Here is a 27838-nt window from a genome sequence, read left to right as displayed (position 1 = left end):
TCTTGAAAATATGATCAAGGTTTCCATATTTTCTCTTCTGTCATTTGCAGCTAATGAGTTCCTAAATGTGAAAAGTGCTTATTTCTGATCATGATAACCTGCTTAATGACATCAGTTCTGGCTCTCAGCAGGCATCATAAATGTTATTTGGCCCACTGTATGAGTGAGACAGCCCTGGCTTAGGGCCTTTAACAGCTTGAAGAGTACATCACACTGTACTGTAACTGGATTACTGCAATAATGACTATTATGGTTATCAATAATGGCAGTCACAGCAGAGAAATCTTGCCCTCGAGTAGGGTAGCCCTATCCTCTGACATGCTTGACATTTTATTCACCAGTTTAGTGTAGAATCCTTATCTTACCGATATGCCCAATATCAGCACTAGCTTTGAAGGAAGGAGGAGAAAGGGGGAGATGTACAGCAATAAGAGAACCTTAAGACACCATCCATGAAATCAAATGACAGCATCAAAAAAGAGATTTGTTTTCTTCTCTTTACAGAGAGTGTAAATTGTGCAGAAAGAATCTTTATTTTATTTCTTACTTTGAAAAGGATTGGAATACAGAGTCGGGGCCAAGAACTAAATCTAAGGAGGGTCTGTGTCACCTACTTATGATCACAGATCCACAAGTGGCACTAGTTTACAGGAGAGACACACATGACAATCCATGAAATAAAAGAAAACCACCTGTCTCTGCTGTCGTGATAACAGACATGGATTTCAAAACAAAATCTAGCTGCTAAACAGGATAAATACCGATTGTGTGGAAGCAAATTCAGATACCCATTAGCACCATCTTGTTTCTGACAAATCTGACTGAAGGTCCTGCCTGCTCTGCAGAGCTTACAGGAAGTCCCAGTTGTTTAAGCCAGGTGGTCACCACATCTTGTCCAGAGAGAAGGGAAGAGTCATTTATGGCTAAAGACCACATCTGCTTCCTACTTCATGCTTCATTTAGAATTCCCTGAGGAGCTCAGCACAGCTGATTTCCTGACCCCTGAACAGGGCAGCAATCAGTGAGAAGGATCTGAGTCACAAACTCTTTATGAACATCCCAGAGAAGGTGAAATAATTCTAGTCATTCACAAGGCGAGCAGAGATTAACTATAGTGTGATTTCTGTTTACAGCTCTCTTTAAGCAACTGCTTTTTTTCTAATTACACAGGCCTACAAAATTGAGGGTCAGAAAAGTTTTTCCCAAACTTTATAGTGGTTTGATATGAATTTGGGGTGCTGATTCCAAAAATGGCATCCGTTTTGCTCCATCACATCTAGCTTTGGAGATATAGTATAGCCTCATTAGTGAATGGTTCAAGCAGCTTCCTCAGGAGGAAGCTGCTGGAACCATTCACTAAAGGGGCTATGCCGTGTCTCCAAAACTAGATGTGACAGGGCAAAACAGATGCCATTTTTGGAATAGGCACCCCAAATATACCCAGGAATTGGTGTAATGTTTAAGGAAGCAAAATGTGTGTTGGCCTGTGTTATCAGGGGCTTCTCCATGAGAAATCAGTAACGGCAGAGGAGCTTCCCTTCTTTCATAGATATTCCTCTAATGTGCAGCCACAGGGAAGTTTCAGGTCCATTTGGGTTGTGCACTCTGTTCATGAAGAGAAACACTGAGGCCGAACAGGTCTGTCAGCACCCGACAAGAACTTGTCCCGTACCCTACAGCTTTTCCCAGAGCCCTCTGCAATATGCAGCTTTCTCCAGCAGATCTATCTGCTACATTGCAGATTCCCATGACAGCAGGCAAGTTGCTGTAGCAAGCTGAAGAGCCGATCTGAAATCAAAGGATGGAGCTAGATGGAAATTGGGATGCAGCTGCCTGGGGAATATAGAAAGAAAGTGTAAAAGGATGTTCCGCCATACCCACGTGAAACCTGCCTGGGACATTACTTTGGGGGCAGGGAGCCAGCTCAGGTTTTTTTCCAAATTGGATTGACCCACAACATTTGCTACAAAGATCTGGTAATACTGACACAGCTACTGTGTAAACCAGGGGTGTCCAAAGTTTTTGGCAGGAGGGCCACATCATCTCTCTGACACTGTGTCGGGGGCCGAATTAATTTACATTTCAAATTTGAATAAATTTACATAAATGAATATATTAAAGGTGAACTTATATGAATGAATGAAGGTCTTGCAATAGCTCAAGGCCTATAAAAGGCCTTGCACAAAGCAAGGCTGGCCTTTCCTTTGCTGCTGCTACTGCATCATAGACATGAAACAACAAGCAGTGGAGGGAGCCCTCATCCCACAGCTCACTCAAGAGGCCAAACAGCTGCCCTCAAGCTGAGAGCAGTTGCGTCGGGCCCGTGTGGGCTCCAACAAATCTCCGGAGGGCCAGAGGCTCATTGGAGACTAGGGGCTCCCTGAGGGCCACATAGAGAGGCCTTGAGGGCAGCAAGTGGCCCCAGGGCCGGGGTTTGGGCACCCCTGGTGTAAACCAACAGCTCATTTACAAACACCATCTGCATTCTGTCTAAATCTCTGCAGAGACCAATCCAGGCTTTTGGAGAGGGGAGTATTAATTAAAAAGAATAGTTCCCAAACAGATACTAATGGAAACCTTCCCCCCCCAACAGCATCATTTCCACATTAATTTCTTTCCATGTTTGCTCTAAGGCAAGTAAACATTTTAGCTCCAAAAATTCTGTAAGACATGAATGACTCCTTGCTTTTTCCCTTCTAGGGCAAAGAGAAGAGGTTTCTTCCTCTGCCCACTCAGAGTTTCTCCCACCTGCTTTTATTCCCTTATCAAATTGTTCTTTCACCCATTTATCACACAAGATAAATTCCAAATTAAACCACACAGATTCCAAAACACTGAGTGGCAGTGACAACACCAACACAATCAGCACCCTCACATGTCATATTGCTTGATGGACTGTACAACTTAAACATCTGAACACTCTTCCACCCCCCCCCCCACACACACACACACAATCACCATATCTGAATTGCTCCTTTATGTGAAATGGGGGGAGACTGTTCAAACATTCTGTTCCTTCCATCGCCACATGGGGATGCTAATCACGTTGCTTAGTTCTCCATTTTTACTACTTGTTGGTGCATCTGCTTTCTTGGAACTTTGATGCAAAAAGAGCATAACCCCCACCCCAAGCATTAACAAGGTTGGTACCATTACACAGAACCCAAAATTATCTAAAAATGGTAGAAGATTCCCTTTGAAAGATTGCACAAAATATGCTAGCGCACAGCATTGAATCTAATAAGCCAAGCTCTTGACCTTTGCTTGCTACACAGAAAAAGTTCATTGCAATTTATCTGTCATTTTCATATTTTCAAATTCATAAAAAAGAATATAAGCAGAGGCTGAAGGGAAATATGGAGTCCTAGCCAAGCTATCTCAGATGTAGGACCATTTGTTCCATATCCTTGTCAGCTACTGCTGAATTATATTACAGTTGGAAAATTCTTTCCAGCATTTCATGACGATAGACTTCTATGTAGTTTAACATCTCAGTGAGGAAGGTGAGGAAGGCTACTCTTCCTTGAGATCCTTTTACAAACCAACAGTATGTTCCACTACCTTCTTTTTCTTTGTACCAAGTATACATCCAGTTCTCAGTCACCTCTTGTCAGAAGAGCTGCCTTTCAACTGCAACTCTCCTCCAACTCCTTTTCAACTAGTCAATTAAGGGCCCAATCCTATCCAACTTTCCAGCTCCAGTGTAGCCACAATGCAGCCCCATAGTAAGGGAACACATGTTCCCATACCTTAAGAAGGACCCAGTGACTGCCCCTCCACCACAGGATGCAGCGCACACCCCATTGGCACTACTGCACCAACCCTGGAAAATTGGATAGGATTGCGCCCTAAGTTAACTCCACTTGTAGACTGACCATTTCTTTTTAGAGAGAGGCAGGGATTGCTACATGCTTGGCAAAAGAACATATGTTTCAATTGTGTGTTTATTTTCACATTCACCACTAAAAACAAGTTAAGCTGCCTGATGATGCAATGACCCTGCTAGTAACAAATGGGTTATGTCAGAATGCCAGATGCAAGGGAGGGCACCAGGATGAGGTCTCTTGTTATCTGGTGTGCTCCCTGGGGCATTTGGTGGGCCACTGTGAGATACAGGAAGCTGGACTAGATGGGCCTATGGCCTGATCCAGTGGGGCTGTTCTTATGTTCTTAACTACCAGTCCACCTTAAGGACTCAACCCTACAATTTGCATCTACTATTTAATACCTTCCTGGCATTTAATTTTGGCTCATCTTTTAAAGTTCTGAAGGATGGCACTGACACTTAAAAGCTCTTCTCAGCCATCAACACCTCCTGGTTCAGTAACTGGTAACATCCACCTTCCTTCCACCCCTTCTGTGTTTTCTTTTGTAGAGAGCCTTGGCAGCTAACAAGCTGGGAAAGAAACACAGTGGCAATAAGGCAGAATAGCAGGCCGCTGAGAAGACTTGGTATTTTCAGACAGAACTTTCATTTTCAGTAGAGTGTTGCTATTTATTACCTAAAATTAGGCTCAGTGTAAGCCACAAAAAGAACAGCCATCTTTAAACAGAAAATATGATCCAGTCATATTTAAGACATTTCTAATTTATACAGACACAAAAGAATCAGCAACAGGTTTGCTTGATAGTACCCTAAAATATTTCTAACATCCTATTTCTCTTCTGGGGGCAAGTTTTAGCATGAGATGTTTTTCATAATAGAATATGCTAAATATGTCTTGGCTTCCCTAATTTAAAGCTACTGTAGTGCAGACCTCTCCTCCCCACTCCACTGATCATCCACAATGCTCCCTGCTCCTATAGCCAGATACCCAAATGCAGATGTTCAATCCCACTTATAGTACATCGTATTCTAAGTTTTAATTAATCCATGCCAGAGAGTGCACTAATCAGGAAGAAGACCAGTTCTTTCCTGCTACAAAGAGTTGAAGGGGTTTTGTTTTTTTTAAATCTGGTACATGATGGCCAACAGAAGACAGCCAGGTTTCCTGGGATTACAATGAAAGATACAGCTGAAAATGGCCACATTGAATAGGAGGACTGCGAAACCAGATATTGTGGAAGAAGGATTTGCAAGCTTCCTTTAAAGCTATCTTCCCTACATAATATTGGTGCATCTGTCAGCATTTTCACTGACTGTAAAGCTCATGTTGCTCTCAAAGTCAGTTGGCCCTAATGAGATGGTGAGCTAATGAGAAAAATGGCATAAGGAAGACCAGATTTTGTTTTCATGTCTCACACAGAAAGTTGCCTTCTGCAGAGCCAAACCCTTGGTCGATTTAACCAATTTTTGCCCGGCCCACAGCTGTACCCATTTGGTCCCTATTGCATACATGCAGTGTTGGGCAGAAATGGCTTAACTCAGTGCTCTCCTGGGTTCCAGACCTTTTTCCAAATCAATCTGGAGAAATCAGAGATTGAAACTAGGACCTTCTGCATGCAAATTACTGAATATACTCTGCAACTGAACTAAAGCCCTTTTAAGGCTACAGCCAGGCAAGTCCAAATAAATAATTTCAGTTACTCAGAGGCCTGGATCACTTGGTTCATTCACTCACACTATCTCCTACAATTTGTATATTTAAGGTTCTTGCTCTTTTCAATAAGCACTGAGCTTGTGAGGTTGCACCACCAACTCCCACACCATGCACTTGGCAACACACCATTGTGGGTAGAGCCTTAAGTCAAGGCTATGAAGTAACCAGGCTTGGCTCCTGCTAGTTGCCAAATTTAGGCTGCAATTCTACATACACTTTCTGGGGAGAAAGAACCTTTGGACATAACAGGACCTACTTCTGAGTAGACATGGATAGGACTGCACTGTTAATTAACACATATGTCTAGCTGAAAAGAGATGCCAATTCACTGTAAACATATAAGGCAGCCAGGCAATGCAAGTCCTCAGTTTAGACAGGCCACAGCAAACTAAGCATTTTTTTAATGGGGGGGGGGGGGAAGATCACAAGATATGGGTGCAGAGTAGTGACAAATCTCATTATACAGGGTGCCCTTTACACTGTTGCATGAATATCTGCAGAAAATGCTGCAAAAAAACCCACTGCACATACTCTAAGAATCTTTAGCAAGTTATTGTCAGGTAGCAAAAATGAACACACACCAGGAGTGGGAGAAGGAGAGCAAGGGAGTAGATAATGAGTAAGGGGACAAGACAGCTCTCCTCCTTTTACAAGGGAATGGATATGCTGTTCATCCCCCCCCCCCCACTGCACAGGCACCTGAAAGCTGCAATGTCTTGCCAATGTGTTCAACACCATAATAGCACCAGAAAGAGATGAAAACCTCATCTCCAGCCACCCTTGATTGCATCATGGCAGGCGACTACTGCAACCAGGCAATTAATATATCTCTGTCCCTCATTCTGCTTCCATGCACAACAGCAGAGGTACCTTCTGAGCTGCCTCCTGTTAAGAAAGGACACTTCCTAGGGGCCAAGATTCACCAGTTAGCTGGCAGCAGGGCCTGCATGATGGAGGAATGGGTTCTTTGTCACACCTCCATCATTGGAACCAGCAGCACTAGGATTACACTGATGGTTTCAGAACATTTGCTAAGATATAGTCATTTTCTCCCTTCCCCCCTCCCCCTTCAGTAAAAATATTAAAATGCTGAGAAGGTACAAATTCAAAATGTTATTCCATGGGAGTCAGCGTTTTGATTCTGGCTCCTTATCACCCAAGGCCTCGTGTTGGCTTGGATTCCTTCAGAAGTAGGAAAGGAGACAGATGCCCACTGAGAGGCCAGGTCAAGTCAAAAGAATCCCAACTGTGCCCAGGCAAAGTGGACAGAAAGGAGAGTAACCTCCCTGTCATCCATCACAAGATTGTTTTCCTAGCCAATATTGTACAACACTGAACCAGTAACTGACAGGTCCACTAATCAAAGACTGTTTAGTTTCTGGACTGAAAAATACCTTCCCATACATGTCAGAGAGATGAATTCCCTGTAATCCAACAGGATTCCGCTCTGGGTTCAGCACTGCAGGAAATACCTTGGAAAACCAGCAATTCATGCTTACTGACCCTTCCCCCCACATACTGAGCACCCTGCAGGGGGATTTGGCCCAAACTTGTCCAGGAAGTTGTCCAGGAAGTGGTCTGTGAAAGGCAAGATATTCTTTACACTCTGATTTGGTAACCATTAAGATCTGGCATGGCTTTGGGTTCTGTAGGTTTCTTCTCCCCAGAAGGCCTGTAAGAGAGGGGAAAACAAGTGAAATTGACACAACCATTATCCAGGACTCTTCTCCCAGAGGAAATCCCAATTGTGGGGAGGGGTTTTGTTTGCTCTTTCAGTTTGCCAGACAAATGTAATGAGGATGGGGATCTTCCCATCCCTAATGTTCAAAGGGAAATTTTGAACAGACTCAGAAAGGGTCCATACACGTTGACTTAGTAGAAAACGCTGTGTTCAGTCACCAACAACCCCTCCCCTGCCTTCCACCTCCCAAGTCCTCTGGCACATGCAGAAACACAGGAGCTGAGGTGTGCCTGTCTCTCACAGAGTGTGTGGGTGTATGATGGTGCACAGTGTGGAAGAACAAAAGTGAACAATGTGACTGAGGTGGGGCCATAATACCAAACAAACGGCCTTGTGCTCACCGCCTCTCTGTTCGGCTGTTGCGACGATGTGGGCTGGATTGGCTCCGCTGTGGGGATGACATATCCTTCTTCCTGTCCTTGGTGGGAGATGGTGGCCCTGTTCCTTTACTGATCTAGAGGAGGAAAAAAATGAGCGATATGAATGAGCACATATTCCTTCATGTGCTAGAGATGGGGGGAGGATGGTCTGTGGAACTCCTTGCCACAGGATGTGGTGATGGCATCTGGCCTGGATGCCTTCAAAACGGGATTGGACGAATTTCTGGAGGAAAAATCCATCACAGGTTACAAGCCATGATGTGCATGTGCAACCTCCTGATTTTAGAAGTGGGTTATGTCAGAAAGCCAGATGCAAGGGAGGGCACCAGGATGCAGGTCTCTTGCTGCCTTGTGTGCTCCCTGGGGCATTTGGTGGGCCACTGTGAGATCCAGGAAGCTGGACTAGATGGGCGTATGGCCTGATCCAGTGGGGCTGTTCTTATGTTCTTATGATGCAGCAAAAATGAAAAGAGGTGGCACTGAGTATAATTACGTACTTAGCACTTGTTTAGCTCTAAGTGTTCACATATATTATCATCTCAATCCTTACAACAATGCTGTAAGATAGGCCATTATTACCTCTGTCATTCAAAGTGACACTGAGGGCGCAATCCTAACCCCTTATGTCAGTGCTTTCCAGCACTGACATAAGGGTAATGCAGCTCTGAGGTAAGGAAACAAACATTCCGTTACTTTGAGGAGGCTTCCATGAGTAACACCCAACTGCAGGATGCAGCACACGTCCCATTGGCACAGCTATGTCAGTGCTCAAAAGCACTGACATAAGGGGTTAGATTTGCACCCTGAATGAAAAATGACTAGTCTAAGGCACCTTCATGACTACAATGAGATTTGAACCAGAGATCACCCAGCTCATACTCCTGGTCACTATGCACATTGAACAGGAGACTTCTAGCATCTGTGAGAGTTGGTAAAGCTGTTTGATGTTGTCTTGAGCATCTCTCTACTGTCAACATTTAAATTAATAAGCACCTTATCCACACCTGCCTAGCTCAGAGGTATTCCTACCTACAAAACAAATGAGTTCCAAAAACATAGCAAAGAGTGCTACAACTGATCAAAAAATTGTGCTGGTGGAAGAGTAAACACAAATTCTTCCCTTTCTATCACTCTGCTTGGCACTAAACACAAAAGTTTCTTCATGCATCATCCTGAACACTAGACAAGTAAATAACAAGACTCAACTAGAACAGAAAGGGAGGGGCCAAAATCCAACCGTGAAGTGAATGTTTCGGACAGAGAAGGTCCAGGATCAAATCCCAGGCACTTCTAGAAAGAACTGGGAAAGAACTGGGTTCAGACCCATCTGAACCTTGAAGAGTCATTAGATGGACCATTGACCTGACTCTACATAAGGCAAGTTCACATGTGGACAACACTGGGCTTTAAGGCATGAACCCAGCATTCTCTGGTTCACTGCGAACCAGAACATAAAATAGCCCAGCACCTCCTATCTCACCTTTAGCCTCATGTCGCGGGAATGTCTCTCAAGCTCCTTGCGGAAATCCTCACGACCCAGCTTCTCTACATCCAAGATAGAGTGCTTCCACTCAATCTGCTCCACACTATGTAGGTCATGGGAAACACACTGGCCAAGCTTCACCTTCTTTAGGGTGTGCCAGCAGCGCCGGTATGCCTCCTCGTAGTCAAAGATCAGTTCACTCAGTGTCCGAAATGTGGGTGGCTTGTACATGAGATCTTCACGCCGGCTGATGCCCAGAGCCCCGTAACGGCCCCCAAAGTTCACTCCCAGCACAATATGGCGGAAGTAGTTCCCTGAGAAGTAAGTTTTGAAGCTGATGGGAAAACGCTCCAGTGTTGGCATGCTGTTGGTGAGGTAACTGTTAATGGTGATGTAATTCAGGAAACAGGCAGCATGACACAGAGGAAAAAAATCTAACAAGGATTGTTCTTTGTACTCCCCACAATACTGTAACTAATCCTGATAGGTTAGGTTCAACATTTAGGTCCGTCTAGTCCTATACTTCATCTAAAGATTAATTGCACAGTGTGCAGTGGCTCATATGGACCTCCTCTGGGCAATGCCCACACACACTTTGGTGTGATCTTGTTCCATCAGTCAGCCCAAAGAATCTCATCTTGTTCAAGGTCTCTTAAGCCATTTTCACACAACAGTTACTTCAGCTGAGCAAGATGCACTTTAACTGGGGTGTCCTCTTCCCCTTCCCAGGGAGCCTATTTCCTCCATAGAGAGTATGGCAGTAAGAAGGGGAGCCCAAGAGAATTCTGGGATAGTCCTACAGAGACTTCACCAATCATGACTTTTTGGGACAAACCCGGTGCTTTTTTGTAAATAAAAAGGTGCAGGAACTCACAACTTGTTAATCTTTTATTTATTTATTTATTTTTAAACCATTTTTTATTGGAGAAATAAAATATTTTTTATGTGCTTTCCCCCTAAAGATGAACTTACTTCTGAGTAGACATGCATAGGATTGGGCTGTCAATCTCCACATCCCCTTCCCCCTAGCTACTTTTTCTACACAAGGGGAAAAATACTGTACAGGTGCACTTGTAGCGTGTAGTATGTAGTGTGGCACTGCTTCGAGGAGAGGAAGCAGTGAATGGATTCCGGAAATGAGTTCCATGTAATAAAATTACTCTAAGCAACTGTGGGAGTAAGAACAAAAAAGGAATTCTTACACGAGAGGGGTCCTTAGGTGCACATAGAAAAAGCTATGTTTGCAAACAAGCCATTAAATATGGTTTAATTCAGGTATCAGAATACTCTGTGTCTTTGGGAAGGCGCTTGTCATGCAATTGTATGTTCTCTGCTACCCTGAGCAGCTGCTGTGCATTGCTGGAGAGGAGCTGCAAGCGCTGGCTGGCGGAGGGCATGCTTGTGGGGGAAGGATGAGGAGGATCTCTGGCAAGTCCGGACAGCACATTGTACACACGGAGAATCCCTTTTCACCTGCCCTTAGCAGGTGAAAACGGGTGCAGATATATATCTCTGCCAGGATTAAGAGCCCAATCCTAGGTATGTCTACTCTGAAGTAACTCTCGTTCTAGTCAATGGAACTTACTCCCAGGAAAGTGCCTAGGATTGCAGCCTAAGAGCCCAATCCTATGCATGTCTACTCAGAAGTCCACTTTAGTGAACGGGGCTTACTGTGGATAGGATGGCAGCCTCAGGGCCCAATCCTGTGCCTGTCTACTCAGAAGTCAGTCCCACTAGAGGCAGTGGGGCTTCCTCCCAGGAAAGTGTGGAGAGGACTGCAGCCACAGAGCCTTTCCTCTGCCTGTTTACTCAGGCTGCAAGGCTATGACACTTTCCTGGGAGTAAGCCCCATTGAACACAATGAAACTTACTTCTGAGTAGACATGCTTGGGCTCTCAGGCTGCAAGGCTATGCACCCTTTCCCAGGAGCAAGCCCCATTGAGCACAATGAGACATACTTCTGAGTAGTCACGTCTAGGCTCGTGCTGCAGATTGGCATGGGGGTTGCCCCAGCCAGCTTCCTTCCCCTTCTTCTCCGCCAAGCCAGTACCTGGGCGTTCCGTGGGTGCCGCACCCTGTCTCCCTGGCTGGCTGGCCCCCGTCCTCCTCCTTGGCATCGGCACGTGTCCCCCACGCCCTCCACCGGCTTGGAAGCTGCGCGGGGAAGCAGAGCTTGGGGGGAGGGGAGTTGGGCTGGGCTCAGGCGAGAGCTTGGAGATGGGGGCAGGAGGGGGTCCTTGTGCGGTCAGGCAGGGGCCAGGTGCCCACCCACCCTGCACCCCCCAGCACCCACCCAGCGAATGCCTCTATTTTGTTCCCCTCCCCAGAATGCCTCCAAAGGGGAGGGGCCCCCGCAAAAAGGTGCCAGAACTCCATCCCCCCGCGTTCCATTAGAAAAAAGCCCTGGACAAACCAATAGGTATTCCTGTTTCTTAAAATAAGGCATGCCCTCCTAAAGTACTAAATGCTGTTTGCCTATTTGGAGAGAATGTGGCATGAGGAACCATTGGTCCTACTCAACTGATGTAGGTGTGATACTATCAAGTCAAAGAGAGATGTGTTTAATCACTGGTTGTATAGTAACAGAAACTAGTAAGAGTTTTCAGAACAAGTGCCCCTTTAGTATTACTCAATGGGGATTTTTTAACCTTATCAACATTTGAATGGTGTACAGATGGCAACTACGGATAGAAATACAGGCATTCCCCCCCATATCCAGTATCTGCAGATTCAATTATCCTTGGTTCAAAACTGTCATCTCATCACACATGCCCCATCCCCATCATGCAAATTATCTGGTGGTGTTTGCAGCCTTCCTGGGTCTGGCTGGCTCTTTGCTGACTGCAAAATGGAACCAGGAAATACTAACAAGAAGCAAAGAAGAAGAAGAAAAACACAATGCTTATCATAGAGTTCAAAGAGTTTAGCAGGTTCTTTGGTTCTTTTCAGTCCTCTGCTTGCTTCCTGCCACTGCCTATTGGTGTTTCCTGCTTCCGTTTTGTAGTCAGCAAAGAGCCAGTAAGACTCGGGAAGGCTGCAAACACCAGCAGATAAGCAATTTGTGTGACTGGGGATCTTTGAACCATTCGAAGGGTTCCCTTTTATCCACTATATTTCTGTAACTGTCCCAGCAAATACACAGGATGTCTGTATTTCTAGACAGCTGGAATCCTTTCTTAGAGATATATGAATAGATTGCTTAATTCTTACGTATTCCATTATTTTATGTATTTCTTCCTCGTTGTGGTGGATTTTATGTTTGCATTTTGTTTCTGCACATTTTGTGACTAATAAAAGAAGGGGAAGAAAAAGTTCTCAGGAGGGTCCAAAGCGTTGTAGTGCACACATAAATGTTCTAAGATGAACCAAACAAAACAATCTCTTACAGATCTAGGGTTCACTCAGACATCTGCTTACAGCATTTCATTCCACTTTTGCCCTTCTGTGACCCAGCTCTTTTCACATTTCCTACACACACTGGAATGCAGGCATGGTTTATGTATGGTTGGGTTGGGGAAGGGAAATTTCTGGCAATGGAAAGGTAGAGCAATGGCAGGGGAAAAAAGACAGTGTATGAGAAGAGATGCGCAGAAGTGCTTATCTTTCTAAATTAGATACCAGTTTTATACACAGCTTTCATGAAAAACTGCTGTCCCAGCATACCCCAGATTGATTCGACTGAGGAACGAGTCATGAGGATTTAAAGACTCTAGAATACAGCTCATTTTTCAGAGACTCGAAAACCAGGCAAGAATGCAGCAAAAAAAATAAAAAAGTATCTTGCAAAGGATCCCACAATCAGTAACTGACATTTTCGCAATTTTTCAATCACTGAGGATGAGTGGGTGGGACACCCAACATAAGGAAAAATACAGGGCTGCTGCAAAGGAAGCCCTCTAGCAAGTTTCCCAATAGCATCTACTAGACACTGCCTCAGTCTGTTGCTCTCCGAAAGACAGATCCCCTTCACATGAGGTGCTCTCCAGAATATCTGGATAGGACAAAGGCTGATGGGATTCAGAAGTAGGATATGATACACAGAATAGCAGCCTCACTTTGTCCAGTGCAAAAGGCAAGTAGACATTTCCAATGCAAAAGGCAAGTATTCCTTGCAAAAGGCAAGTATTCCTCTGTTCTCCTTGTACCCCTCCTGTCCAACAGGGAATAGTGTATAACCCCTACCCCAGTGCTTTTTTGATGAGGACTATGAAGGGAGTTTCAAATACCACACAGCACAAAAGTAGACATATTGAAACTGTGCAATGTAAGCAGGTACGTATATCCAGTATTCTTCTAAAAGGAAAGGATACATTCCCAGGATCACAGCTTCCAGACACTTGATTGGCAGGGCCTCTTTTGTCATTTCCTTGGCCAGATCCATTAGCCTATGGGACAAGACAGGGGGGAGGAGCAAGAGGAAAATCAAAACAAATTCAAGAAGGGCTTGTGTCAAGCAGAACAGAGGCAGCAGGCAGGCTGGAAGAGGCAAGAGAGGGAGGGGGAGGGAACAGGGCAGTCTGGTCACATGGGGTAGAGGAGGAGAAGCCAAGTGTTAGAGTCAGGCTCAGTTCTCATCACAACCCCCCCCCCCTCACTCACTGCTGACACAAAATTTCCCTTCAATGATTCAGTAACAATTCATCCTCCAAGGAAGTGTGTAAGCTTCCTTGGAGGATGAATTGTTACTGAATCATTGATACTCTCCCTGTGTGTGTTTGCGTATTATATGTAAAAAAATCTGAACTAATTCTTATTATGTTCAATACTGAGAAATATTTGCTTTCAGGCACAGGTGCTGGAGGTCAGGAGGCCAAGGACCATGTGGAAGTGGGGCACACCTTGTGAGTGCCCTCTGAAATCAGAAATGTGCACCTTCATCTACATTTGGTATGACAATGACACATCAAGCATCAGAATGCTAGGCAATGAGCACATAGGCATATTAGAGCACTAGAGGCCTTCTTTAGAAAAGATAATGGAGCATCTAGAAACGTACACAAGGCCTGTGAATTCAGAAAGGAATTACAAAGCCCAAGTTACAGGCTAATGGGCATAGTTCTGCTGGGGCTGATTAATGGATTCTCAGCCGCTGGGAGAAAATCGTGCTCTTAAAGGAGGGCAAGGAGCCATAGTTCCGAGCAGCTGCATCCAAAGCAGAATTTGGCTTTTGTGCTGAGCCGCCCTTCCGAGTGGTCAGACACCAAGACTCTGGCCAGCTGAGAGCTCAACCTAAATGACTGCCAGGAGCTTAGAAGGAACCCAAAAAACGAGGTTTGGAGTTATATCACTTACCCAGTCAAAGGTCTGCTTTTCTTGATTTCAAAAAACTGCGTCCCAGTATGATTGTACCTGGAATGAGAAGTTAAGGGCCATGCAGCTTGAACAAGCCAACTGGAGGAGATACAAATGTCAGAGGCAGCATGGGATACCTCTGTAGCAACAAGGCAGACAGCCACTACCATTCACAAAATACTTGGTGACAGTAAGCAAAAACAGCAGCAGTGCTAAAAAACAGCAAAAAGCAAGCATTTATTTTGCTTACTGCTGGGCCTCGAGATTTCTCACTGCCAAATCCAGCAGCAAAAGTTGAGGTCCCACACAGATGCCTAGGAAATGGAAACCATCTGCAACTCGTGGTAGCAGTTCCTGCCCTTCAAAGTCAGGAAGCAATTTGGATCTCTAGCATTCCTTCAAGGCCTATACCAGTAAAGACTATAGGTTGCAACATTCAGATGCTCCCCAACATCAAGGTCTCCCTGCATGTGGAAAACTAGCATGAGGAAGGCAAGTAGCTTTCAACTCATCTTGGGCTATTGCTTTGGGGGTGGTTACATTTCGACTTGTCATCCCTGGCTACAGTTTGAAGTGATACAACTCTGGAGCAAGTGTATTACAGTTTTTCCTGCACATCTGAATATTTTCTAGTAATCGCCAACGACTCTGCATACCAGAACCAGCTGCTATATTTTTTCCTTTGAAACGGCCAGGTTCTTAGCAATCATTTTGCCAAAGTGAACTGAAGACAGTGAACTGGAAACTAAGCCTATGCCTCCCTGCCATGGCATTGAACATTTAAGAAAACCAATAGTGAAATGCCGTAACACCATGTAGCTCTCCCTTCTCCCAAACTTACCCAGATCCATTAGAAAATACCCTGAATCAGAGGTGGTTCAAAGACCCATTCTCTATACCTGAAGTTTGTACTTGCCCTACCTTTTTGGGATTGTCAGTTGGCTACTGTAAAGGCAGCTCATCACCACGATAAAGCTCTGTTCTCAAAGCCAATGGTCATATGCCCTTCCTGTTCTCAGCTCAGCTCAAAGGCTATGCCAGACTTTCATTCCCAGGACAAGAATATACAGAAAGTGATCCTAAGAAGGAGCTGAAAGTCAACTGTGGATTAAAAAAAACAAAAACAGAAGAACTATAACCACTACTGATAGCCTTTAGCAGAGCAAAGAGAATTCAAGAACATGATCTTTCACTAGCATGTTCCCAACTGTCCTCACTTTCCTTTGGAGAGTTGAAAGCCCAGGCAACTCCCCTCCCCCCTTAGATGTAAGATGGGCATAGGGTAAAATGCCTCATTAATACTGTACATCTGGGCAAGGGAAAGCTGGCAAGAGACCAACATTAGTCTTGCTAATGTTGACCAACTGATGGGATGACAATTAAATGAGCAAAAGGAAACTAGCAGGTCAATTTAGGACAAGAAGACCACAGCTTTAACAAATAGCAGCTTCTTCTGACACAGAGAAGTTTCATTTCCCAGTTGGGCTGAAGCAGCAAGAAGTCAGACAATATCTCTTGGAGTCAGCTGGGGAAGTTGCCTTACTTCCCCTTTCATTCCTTGATGATTCGACAGAAGTTAAAGGATACTGAAGCTCCCTGATATAGCGCTGTATAGCCTCCAGGCGCTCAGGGATAAGAGTGGATGGCTGGAGCGTAGGCACACTTGGTATGGGAATCTGTACACAGAGAGGGAGGGAGAAGGAGAAGGCAAGATATGAGATCACCAAGCAGACATCAGCTTGCACATGCAGCCCACACCCAAACATAGCACAGAAGATACATTACATCATCATCCCACAGAACCACATGCAGTAAGCCCATTTTTCATGTCTGGTCACCTGAGGGGCTGATCATGCAGAAAAAGGGATTTTAGTCTTCCACTTGCAGCAAACTAAAGGCAACGCCTGATGATTTCAAACTCTTAAAGAAAAAGACAGCATGAAATTCATAACCAGGACTAGCTCTGGTGCTAGATCTGTACAGTTAATTATTGATAACTAAGAAAGTATTTATTACGACAACTAATGTGCTAAAAAGAAGGCCACTTCATTGTTTTAACTTGGGGAGTTACACTGCCTCCAGACTAGCCTTGTTTAAATGCTCAGGGAATGTTTTGAAGGTCAGTCAGTATCTCTATGCAGGAGTTGTTTGCAAAGTTGATAAGTTGTATGCAAACTGGGGTGCAGTTGAGTGCAGGGGAAGCCAAGGTCTGCGAGCCTGTTAAAGATATAGGGACCTAGAGCAAAGGTATCTTTGCAAAGGGAGGGCACCAGTATGAGGTCTCTTGTTATCTGGTGTGCTCCCTGGGGCATTTGGTGGGCCGCTGTGAGATACAGGAAGCTGGACTAGATGGGCCTATGGCCTGATCCAGTGGGGCTGTTCTTATGTTCTTATCTTAGCCATTGCATTGAAATTCAGTTTTGATCCCACCTCTGTTTACAGACACAGTGCAGTAATAAAAAAAAATTAGAAGAACCCTGCTGGGTCAGATCAAGAGCCTATCTAGTTCAGTATCCCATTTCCAGCACTGGTCTCTGTGTAGCCCACAGCAGAACACAAAAGAAAGGGCAGGTCTCTGAGGCTTCCCAGCAACTGCCACTCAGAGTAATACAGACCACCTCCGTTCCTAAAAGTTCCATTTATTCACAACTTCTTATATTTTTATCCTGCCCTTTCTCAATGGGGCTCAAAACAACAAATATCATCTCCGCTGCTGTTATCCTTAATTGATTTATATCCTGCCTTTCCTCTGAATAACACAGTGTACAATATAAACAAAAACCAGCAAAATGCAAAAATAAGAACAAAATTATGAAGTTCAATAATTGGAAACTAATCATAAAGTATAGCAAGGGGAAAAAATTAAAATAAAAAACAGACTACAGCCACAAGACACAAAACCAACTGATTAAGAAGGGAAGACAAGGAGGAAGAGGAAAGTCATCTAGCCTTTGCTAGAAGGAAGGAGGCAGTTCTTAATTCCACTTGGAGGGAGTTCTATTATAAAGGTGCTGCTGCAGAAAAGGCCCTGCTCCAGAGGTGGCACATACAGCAGGGCCCCCTCTGCTGATCTTAGGTAACCTTACAACAATCCTGTAAGATAAATTAAGCTTACATAGTGGCTAGACAATGATGACCCATTGAGCTTCATGACTGAGTAAGGTTTTGAACCAACACCCACAGCTAGACCTCCATTCTGTCTTGTCCTCTTTTTCAAACCACCTGAGCTAGCAGCCACGGCCTTGGGTAAGTCTCTATCCTAGGCCCCAGTCTAGAACTACTTCAAAAGGTAAGTGAGCACAAAATAAATGAAAGCGCACATTGCAGATGTAAGAAGAGCTGTAACAGTTACAAGTAATGGTGACCAAAGAATACTCAAGAAAAGGGTGGGTGTTCCTTGTTAGTGAAGAACATGTTCTCTACCAGAAATGGATCAATACAGGAGCATCAATTATCACCACCATCCTCAGCAGAAGGCATTTGAAAGAAGGGTGGCCATGAGAGTCTACATCCACTCTAGTGCTGTAGATTAGCACTTAAGCATATTTAAGAGCATGAGTTCTCTCTAAAAGCCATGCAAGCTCCACTAATATGAGTGTTGCTATAGAGACTACCTCTTAGGCAAGGCAATAAAAGGAGCATGACATCAGATGGGTGCAACATTTAACAGTTATTCATTTGTCCAATAACAGTGAACACAAACACAATAGCTAAAGGTATTTGCCAAGCAAAGTCACACAGCTAGGGGATCTTCTGGAAATGCAATGCAGGCAGGTAGGTATTTTTAAAGCTCTAATAACAATGCACAAGAGCAGCAAAAGTACCTAGGCCAAAGTTCCTCAAACCGTGGGTCAGGACCCACTAGGTGGATCACAAGCCAATTTCAAGTGGGTCCCCATTCATTTCAATGCATATACTATGTTTGATAGATTAGGCTTGATGCTACCATGGTACGTGACTGCATTTGGAGGAATGTAACTGATCTGTCCTTTTAAAAGACTTCTATGTATATGCTTTTAACAATGATAGTCAATGGGGCTTACTCCCTGGTAAGTGTGGTTAGGACTACAGCTTTTGAGATGTTTGGGGAAGTTTTTTTTAAACAGATTAGCAACTGCTTGCGGGGGGGGGGGTTTAGGAGGGTTCTTTATTGTAAATAATTTTGTAACTTGTAAATTTTTAATTTACTTAATTTGATTTTGTCATATGGGGGGAGTTAAAAAATTTTCTGCTTGATGATGTCACTTCCAGCCATGACCTCACTTCCAAGTTAATATCATCATTTCTGGTGGGTCCTTACAGACTGTCATTCTAATACTTGGATGCCACATTGACAATGTCTGACGATGTCCCCCTGGCAACTGCTTGTCCAGTGTTGTGGGATTCTTTTCAGCTTGTACAGCCTGAGGATGTGGACAGATTCCTGTGGAATGTGAGGCCATCTGCCTGCCTGTTTGACCCTTGCCCAGCTTGGCTGATAAGAGCTGCCTGGGGTGAACTGGCTGAGTGGACGGGGAAGGTGGTCAACTCTTCCTTGATGGAGGGGACGTTGCCATGTGCTTTGAAACAGGTGGTGGTTCGCCCCCTCCTGAAGAGGCCCTCCCTGGATTCCACTGTGTTGGACAACTACCGGCCAGTCTCCAACATCCCGGTTCTGGGCAAGGTAATTGAGCGGGTGGTGGCGTCTCAACTCCAGAGGGTCTTGGATGAAGCGGATTATCTGGATCCTTTTCAATCTGGTTTCAGACTGGGCTTTGGGACGGAAACTGCCTTGGTTGCCTTGGTGGATGACCTACACCGGGGACTGGACAGGGGGAATGCGTCCCTGTTGGTCCTGCTGGACCTCTCAGCGGCTTTCGATACCATCAACCATGGTATCCTTCTGGGCCGATTGGCCGAGTTGGGAGTTGGAGGCACTGTTTTGCTGGGGTTCCACTCCTACTTGGCAGATCAGTCCCAGATGGTGGTGCTGGGGGATGCCTGTTCGACACCCTGGCCCTTGAGGTGCAGGGTGCCACAGGGTTCAGTTCTGTCCCCCATGCTATTTAACATCTACATAAAACTGCTGGGAGAGGTCATCCGGGGGTTTGGAGTGGGGTGCCATCAATATGCCGATGACACCCAGCTCTATCTCTCCTTTCCTCCAGACTCCAGGATGGCGGTTGAGGGCCTGGAGCGCTGTCTGGAAGCAGTGAGGATCTGGATGGGGGCTAACAAGCTGAAATTAAATCCGGATAAGACAGAGGCTCTCCTGGTTTGGAAATCCTCGATGCAGGTGCTGGACTATCGGCTTGCGCTGAATGGGGTTGCACTCCCTCTGAAGGAGGAGGTCCGCAGCTTGGGGGTCCACCTGGACTCGCAGCTGCTCCTGGATTCCCAGGTGGTGCCTGTAGCTAGGGGGCCCTTCGCTCAGCTTCGGCTGGTGCGCCAGCTGCGGCCGTACTTGGATTGTGCAGACCTGGCCATGATGATCCATGCCACGGTGACATTGAGGTTAGATTATTGTAATGCGCTCTATGTGGGGCTGCCCTTGAAGACGGTTCGGAAACTGCAACTAGTGCAGAATGCGGCGGCCCGTGTGGTTACTGGAGGTAGGCGGTTCGACTCTGTCAGTCCGCTTCTCCAGCGGCTGCATTGGTTGCCCATTCGTTTCTGGGCCCAATTCAAGGTGCTGGTTTGGACATTTAAAGCCCTATACTGCTCTGGACCAGGGTATCTTAGAGATCGCCTACTTCCATACAATCCTGCTCGTCCTCTTAGGTCATCAGAGAAGGCCTTTTTACAAGTGCCGCCGCCTAGGGAGATACATGGGGCGGCGGCAAGAAATAGGGCCTTCTCAGTAGTGGCACCAACGCTATGGAATTCCCTTCCCTTGACTTAAGAATGGCTCCTTCTCTTGAGAGTTTTTGGCGAGGCCTGAAGACCCTTCTGTTTAAACAAGCCTTCTGAGTTCTCGGCCTTTTAAAGATCTTTTAATATTTTTTACAGGCTGGATTCTTTTATGATTTGCTGCTCTATGCTCTTTTTACCTAACTGCTTTTTATCTGACTGCTGTTTTTATGATATGTGTTAATATGCTTTTATCTGTTTTAAATTATGTTTTTAATCTGTTTTAACCGGTTGTAAGCTGCCTTGAGTCCCTTCGGGGAGAAAGGCAGGGTAAAAATAAAGGAGTCCCTTCGGGGAGAAAGGCAGGGTAAAAATAAAGTTATTATTATTATTATTCTAAAAAGTGGGTCCTCGTGCTAGAAAGTTTGAGAACCACTGGCCTAGGCTTGTGGAAAGAACTTATAGAAAGTTCTCTTAATTTACATGTGATTGAGCAAAATTTCAAAAAAAAATTGCTCACATGAATGAGCCAAACTGCACATCATTTTGAAAGACAGGGTGGGGGATAGAAATCAGACACAGTCCTCCCAAACACCAAAGGTGAATTCAAGTCAACTTAATGGGCAAGTAATAACAGTGATTTCATCTGAATGGAAGTTAGTTGATCTGTTATTCTCACTTCTCTTAGTTGCTCCTTTCTCATTTGGAGGAAACAGAAGGGTTTTTTTGCTACTCATCTGCTTTCCCGTTGGGCTGTATGCAATACACCAGGTAGTGTAATGGAAACCACTTAAAGTATGGAAGATTTTCTTACTATAACTAGTCTCTCAGTTAAGTATTTAGACTGATGGGGAACAAAGTATAGTCTGATCTGGGCATGAAGCCCAGACTGGGTTAGGGTTTCCTCTACATCTAGGACTCAAGCCTTTTCCTTTAGAGAAAGGGGGGGTGGGAGGAGAGAGATGAGGGCAAGAGACAGTAATCTGTCCCTGTCATCTCAGAGTGAACAGATAAGCTACATTAATGCTTTGTGAGACACTGCCCTTTTGCAATTTCCTTCACTCAAGTCTTCAAGAGTATAGCTTTAATTGATCTGTGCAACTGCTTAAAACAAACATACATTTCTGATTAATCCTTTCTAAAGAGGGAGATCTTGGGGTGGTGGTGGACAATGATGAAAGTGTCGACCCAATGTGCAGCAGCAGTAAAGAAGGCTAACTCCATGCTTGGGATCATTAGAAAAGGCAATGAGAATAAGACAGCTAATATTATAATGCCGTACAAATCGATGGTAAGGCCACACCTGGAGTATTGCATCCAGTTCTGGTCACCACATCTCAAAAAGGACATAGTGGAAATGGAAAAAGTGCAAAAGAGAGTGACTAAAATGATTACTGGGCTGGGGCACCTTCCTTATGAATAAAGGCTACAGTGTTTGGGCTTCTTCAGTCTAGAAAAGAAGCACCTGAGGGGGGACATGATTGAGACATACAAAATTATGCACAGGAAGGATAGAGTGGTAGAGACATGCTCTTTTCCCTCTCACACAACACCAGAACCAGAGGACATTTATGAAAATTGAGTGTTGGAAGAGTTAGGACAGACAAAAGAAAATATTTCTTTACCCAGCGTGTAGTTGGTCTGTGGAACTCCTTGCCACAGGATGTGGTGATGGCATCTGGCCTGGATGCCTTCAAAACGGAATTGGACGAATTTCTGGAGGAAAAATCCATCATGGGTTACAAGCCATGATGTGCATGTGCAACCTCCTGATTTTAGAAGCGGGTTATGTCAGAATGCCAGATGCAAGGGAGGGCACCAGGATGCAGGTCTCTTGCTGTCTTGTGTGCTCCCTGGGGCATTTGGTGGGCCAGTGTGAAATACAGGAAGTTGAACTAGATGGGCCTATGGCCTGATCCAGCAGGGCTGTTCTTATGTAAAGAGATTTTCACAAAGCAGCTACATCAGCAGTAGCTATCTGGTATTCACTTGTTACACTTGTATCCCATTTTGCTTCCTTGATGGAACTCAAAGCAGCATACAAGGCATTTCCTAGTAGACTCCCATCCAGACACTGACCAGACTCAAGCCTGCTTAGCTTCAGCAGGCCTACCATGTATCCTCAAACCATACCCTGTTCCCATCAAAAGTCAGCAACATAGTTCCAAGGAATTCTGCAACCCACCTACTTCTTTAGTCACTCCCAGTAGCAGGAAGACTGATATGGCAAGTCACTGCAGGTAGATCAAGTTTTCCCAAAGGATATTCTTAGTTAAAATAGCCTAAGCTAGTTTCCTTCATGATCAGGACCCATTTCATCACATCTAGTTAATAGGGAGGAAGATAAGGAGGGAATTTTATCCTTGGTAAGATGGTTACCAGAGCCATCTTCATATGTCATCATTCTGGGGACAGCAGGAGCATATTGATTGGTCTCTCCATGCAGATGTGCTCCTTAGCCATAGACACCTGGCCCTTCATGAATTCAACCCTTTTCTGCAGAGGCTAGCACTGAATGTGGGTATGGCTAGTGTCAGCATGCTGGAATACAGTGGGGCTAGTGAGCATACTCCTGCTCCCCCCTCCTCATGACTGCTGTTCCTGGAATAACAATTTACAAATGCAGCTCACCTAAACTGACAATATGTGGGTTAGTAACAAGGTGTACTGGGGAAGGGATATACAACAACAACTACAGATGGTGATCTCCAGAGTGGTGACAATATTTTGCTGGAGAAGCCACTTTGCAGGCAATTTCTAAAGCACAGCCCATCAGTGCTCCAAGAGGTAGGGCAGTGAACACATGGTTTGTGTCCAACTGCTCCAACAGCTTTTTAGAAGCAGACTGAATCCCGACTGTAAATCTATATGTGAATTCCTGGCAATGGGCTACTAGACCTTCCAGATACTCATGTTTGACTCAGACAGCTTGGGCCTGGATCTCATCCAGACATGAAAGTTTATGGAACAGAGATCACTGTTCAGCTTTGGAATTGTGAGGATTTGGCAGGTCTCCGGACATTCAGATACCACCACGGTGCTAAACCGTAAAAGCATCTGGGAAGCACAATGCTTGCCAATAATGAAAAAAGAATAAAAGAAACCAGACACAGGAAGAGTACTTACAACTCCCTAATGCAGCTTTAGATAGCACAGAATATAGACTGTAGTCCAGTATTAACTCCATAGCACACTTTTATTCACTCACAAGCACCTTTCAGAATGAGTCTTTTGTAATAGTTCTGGGAACTGTCTTAAGGCTATGCATACTTTCCTGGGAATAAGCCCCACTGAACACAATCGAACTTACTTATGAGTAGACATGCATAGGCCTGCACTTCTAGAAAAGAGAAGGGAAAGCAAAGGCCAGTCCAGAGAGCTGCAGCACTTCTCCCTAGCAGGGGAAGCCAATCAATCTGACTCTGCTCCACTTAGGGAAATTCCCTATTAAGTCACATACCATGGCTGCTATGGAGGTTGCACTAGTATTTATGACTCCAGTGGGTCTGGAAATCCCACAGGACATAGTGAGCACTGCCTGTCTCCTTCCTACCTCCAGCACTATGTCACATGCCTAATAGTAAGCCAGACTGTGGGGCCATCAGTCTAATATCAGTACTTGCAGCTGGGCTGCAACCAGTTCTTAGCAAAGTGTCACAAAGGTCAACTTTTACTGGCACCTAAATCCTTACACCCAACCTGAGAAAAACTAGAGCACTGGCCCTAGGAAAAAATAAACTTCTAGTGAAATGAAAACTAGATGTGCTGCTACAAATTCAATGCACCCAGGATGAAGCTGTCAGTAATGTTTTTGCAGGAGCAATACTATTCACTGCAATAGGTTCCAGGGCATTAGAGTCACTCTACGATGCAACAGCAAGCTGCTCAATACAGACACACAGATGTGTTCCAAGGTTGTGGTGAGTCAAAGTCTTCCACCACAAAAGTTTCCCACCCCATCTCCCCAATCCTCTCACCTTGGGTAGGTCAGTGGCTCCCCGGATCCTTAGAGCTACCCTTTCTCCCTCAGGGTGGATCTTGGCCACATGTTTCCACATCCTTTCCCAGGTGGCCTCATTGACGGGAAGCCCTCCACGGTTGACAAAGAAAGGGACTCCACCATCTCGAAGATCTTCATCACCATCTTCTTCTTGCTCCTCCTCTCTTTGTGCTACCCCTTCGCTGGCCTTCCTGGAGCTGCTTGCTGCACCACCACCACTTTCTGCTCTGCCACTGGACATCCCAGCATCCATCAACGCGACCTCAGCACCTACCCTTAAGTCTTCAGGTTGCAAGTGCTGCTGAAGACATGGCAGTTAGCAAGCAGAGGCCCTTTAAGACAGACAGACAAGAAGGGTGTGGTTCATTCACACAAGATCATGCTCAAGATTTACACTGTAACCACTCCATCCTCGTAGACAGACTGTTGCCTCTGGAACTTAACCCATTTTTGCCTGGCCCGTGTTGGGTCCCTGTTGCCTTTAAGCAACGCGTTGGGCAGACATGGCTTAAAAGGGAAGCTCAGAGAATCCATAAAAAAGAGAGAGAGAGAGAGAGAGAGAGATATCAGCTCTCCAACAAAACAATGATCTGGGGGGGGTCATCAATTATTAAGAGAAGGGTCTGGGGAGGGTCCGGCTTTGACAGGAGAGGAGCCTCCACTCACCTAGCTGGTCATGCTCAACTGTCGGAGCAGCAGCAGGTCCCAGCCACCATCCCCAGGCAGGAGGATGGGCTGCCAGCCAAGCCTGGGCACCGCCGAGAGCCTTCTCCCCAGGCCAGACAAAAGGAGGGCGCAGGAGCGAGAGGGGGCAGCGCTGCGCTGCGCTGCGCTGGGCTGGGCGCACGGCAGGTGAGCTCAGAGCGGATCACAATGCCCAGGCGAGCGCTGCCAGCCCAGGAAGGAGCCGAGCGCAGCAGCCTGGCTGCCAGCCCCGCTGGCTAGGCGGGCGAGCCGCAGGAACAAAGGCCCGCCGGGGCTGGAGGAGGAGGAGCAGGCTGGGCAGATGCTGCTGCTGCAGGCGCGGAACAAAGCGGGGCTGCGTCCTGCCGCCCGAGGGGGGCCTGGCGCTGGGGCTCCCACGCCCAGGGGCTGCACCGGGGGCGGCCACCGCCGCTTCTCCCCCCCCCATGCCCGGCGCCGAGCACTCCCCGCGCATGCGTCCCTGCCGCTCGGTGGTGCCCAGTTAAAGGGACAGAAGCCCCTTCCTCACTCCCGGCCGGGCAGGGAGCAGCCTGGGGCTCAGTCCTGCTGGCCTGGAAGCCCCGCTTGCTGGGGGCAGGAGGAGTCGCAGGGCTGCGGGCGCTCTGTGCACAGGCAGGGTTTGCTGCAAGGGCGCTGAGCTGCTGCAGGGAGCAAGCCTTGGTCCTGCTAAGTCTGCGTCCACTGAGGTGGCCCGTGAGTCCGGGCCCTATTCTCGTGCCAGTGGGGTGTGCGCTGCATCCTGTGCTGGGGGGCAGGCACTGGGGCCTCCTCAAGGCGTGGGCGCATTTGTTCCCTCACCTTTGGGCTGCACCCAGACGGGAAAGTTGCATAGGATTGGGCCCTCAGCCACTCTGCTGGATCTATAGCAGGGGTCTCCAAACCCCGGCCCAGGAGCCAGATGTGGCCCACAGCCAGCTTCTATCTGGTCCGCAGCCAGCCTCTGATCCCCCGAGTGCCTCTGGCCCAGTTGACCAAATATGACCAGAGTTGTGCTTGTGGGGTGTGGCAATGGGGGTCCATTTAAGTGTGTGCTTTATTACTTGGGCTGTGTTGGTGCTTAGAGTAATCCTGGGCATTTGAGCCCATTCATTCATTCATTCATTCATGTTCCATCTCTAATGTATTCATTTAAATTTTATATTTAACATTTTTTTCCAGCCCTCAACACTGTACCAGATATCTGATGCAGCCCTTTGGCCGAAAAGTTTAGACTCCTGATCTATAGGAGTCTGTGAGCCCAATCCTATCCAATTTTCAGCCCTGAAGCAGCTACAAATGTTCCCTCACTTTCAGGAGGCCTCCAGGACTGCCTGCTCACCAGAGGATGCAGCGCATGCCCCATTGGCATTACTGCATTGGCACTGGACATTTGGATAGGATTAGGCCCAAACTGTGTCAGGTTGGAGATATGGAGCCTTGAGTTTCAGAAGAAACAGAGCATATGCACATAGCCAGCCCAGTACCTCTTGGTGCCTGAGATAGTGTGCCAAATGCTGCCCTCTTTTTCTTGGTGATGTGCCAGGCTCTGCTCTTCCCACTTCCTGAGCTGGGCAAGGAAGAGAGGGATGGAATAGAAGAAGTGTGGAGGAGGAGAAATACTTCAGCCCACCTCTCCTCCACACTTCCTCTTTTGTACCACCATCCTCTTATTTTCCCAATCCAGGAAGGAGCAGCAATGGAGGTAAATAGGCAGAGATGGTCACCCCCTGCCAATGTGTTGCTTGAGGTGATTGCCTCAGGGCCCAGTCCTATCCAACTTTCCAGCACCGGCGCAGTTGCAGTGCAACCCCAGGTAAAGGAACAAATGTTTCCATACCTTGAGGAGGCCTCTATGACTGCCTCCCACCACAAGATGCAGTGCATGTCCCATTGGCATGGCTGCACCGGCACTGGAAAATTGGATAAGATTGGGCCCTTCATTGGCCTCATGGAAGAGCCAGTCCTGAATGTATACAATTTGTAAATGTGAAATAGGCAGAGTTCATATCTTCCAATAACTACAGCTCAACTGTATAAGCCTAGATGACGGAAATGGAGGCAGGGGTGAACAGAGGAAGAATCGTATGTGATTGCGAGTTACACATACTTAGGCCTACAGCCCAATTCTAACCAATTTTCCAGTGCCAGTGCAACAGCAATTCAACCTGAGGTAAGGGAACATTCCCTCCTTCCCTTAAGGAGGCTTCCATGACTGCCTCCCATCACAGAATGCAGTGTGTGTCCACTGGCATTCCTGGCCACTGTGCTGCCCCAGCCAGGACAACAGGGTGATTTCCCCCCTCCCCACTGTTTGAGGGCCTTTGGAGAACAAGGGAGGCCACAGACTGCCTCCCCAGTCTCCAAATGTCTTCTGAGATGAAATAGCGATTTTTGGCCTTCCTGAGGTCTCAGAAGGCATTTGGAGGGCGAAGGAGGCGGTGCACAACCTCCCTGGCTCTCTGAAGGCCCCCAGATGGGGGTGGGGGCAGCGGTAAGGGGGCAAGGAAGGTGGTGCTGTCCCCTGAGGAATGGCTTTCTGGGGCATTTGCCCCCCTTAGCCCCCCTAGGTACACCACTGTGTGTACCGCATTGGCATGATTTGTTTCAGCGCTGGAAAGTTGGTTAGGATTGGACTACTAGTTTAATTAGGGTCTGGGGACTTGCAGGCTGTCCAGAGTCTTCACAGAAATGATGATTCAGGCTGCCATTTTATATGCATGAGTAAGTCCCATTCATTGAACTCAGTCAGACTTCCTTTTGGGTAAACATACTTTACTGCAATTGTACTGCAAATGCTGGCATTGAAGCAACAATGCCTGTTCGTTTCCTACTGAAAAAGGATCACATTTGTGTTAGTGCTGAACATGACCATGTGGACAATAAAGATGC

At 46.2% G+C, this 27838-nt stretch overlaps 1 protein-coding gene across 1 annotated transcript; it reads right to left on the bottom strand.

Annotated features, from left to right (window-relative positions):
* Positions 1 to 1351: 1351 nt before the first annotated feature.
* Positions 1352 to 25388, bottom strand: VASH1 (vasohibin 1). The gene is made up of 8 exons (XM_066627554.1): positions 24932 to 25388; positions 24243 to 24597; positions 16024 to 16112; positions 14437 to 14493; positions 13455 to 13529; positions 9142 to 9523; positions 7623 to 7735; positions 1352 to 7212 (listed from the first exon to the last, which is right to left on the bottom strand). The coding sequence occupies exons 2-8, from the start codon at positions 24516 to 24518 to the stop codon at positions 7140 to 7142; spliced, it is 1065 nt and encodes a 354-aa protein (XP_066483651.1). The 5' UTR covers positions 24519 to 24597; positions 24932 to 25388; the 3' UTR covers positions 1352 to 7139.
* Positions 25389 to 27838: the final 2450 nt, after the last annotated feature.

This window comes from Tiliqua scincoides, chromosome 1 (assembly GCF_035046505.1).
Source record: "Tiliqua scincoides isolate rTilSci1 chromosome 1, rTilSci1.hap2, whole genome shotgun sequence".
In the NCBI taxonomy this organism is placed as follows: domain Eukaryota; kingdom Metazoa; phylum Chordata; class Lepidosauria; order Squamata; family Scincidae; genus Tiliqua; species Tiliqua scincoides.
The sequence above is the reverse complement of the archived record's forward strand: the minus strand, read 5'-3'. Positions and strand labels throughout refer to the sequence as shown.

Coding starts and splice junctions, on each gene's coding strand:
- VASH1 (XM_066627554.1), bottom strand. CDS start 24,518: ATGGATGCTGGGATGTCCAGTGGCAGAGCAGAAAGTGGTGGTGGTGCA. Junction 7,736..9,141: donor CCCGCGACATGAGGCTAAAG/GTGAGATAGGAG, acceptor TTCCTCCTCTAG/ATCAGTAAAGGAACAGGGCC. Junction 7,213..7,622: donor AACAGCCGAACAGAGAGGCG/GTGAGCACAAGG, acceptor CCTCTCTTACAG/GCCTTCTGGGGAGAAGAAAC.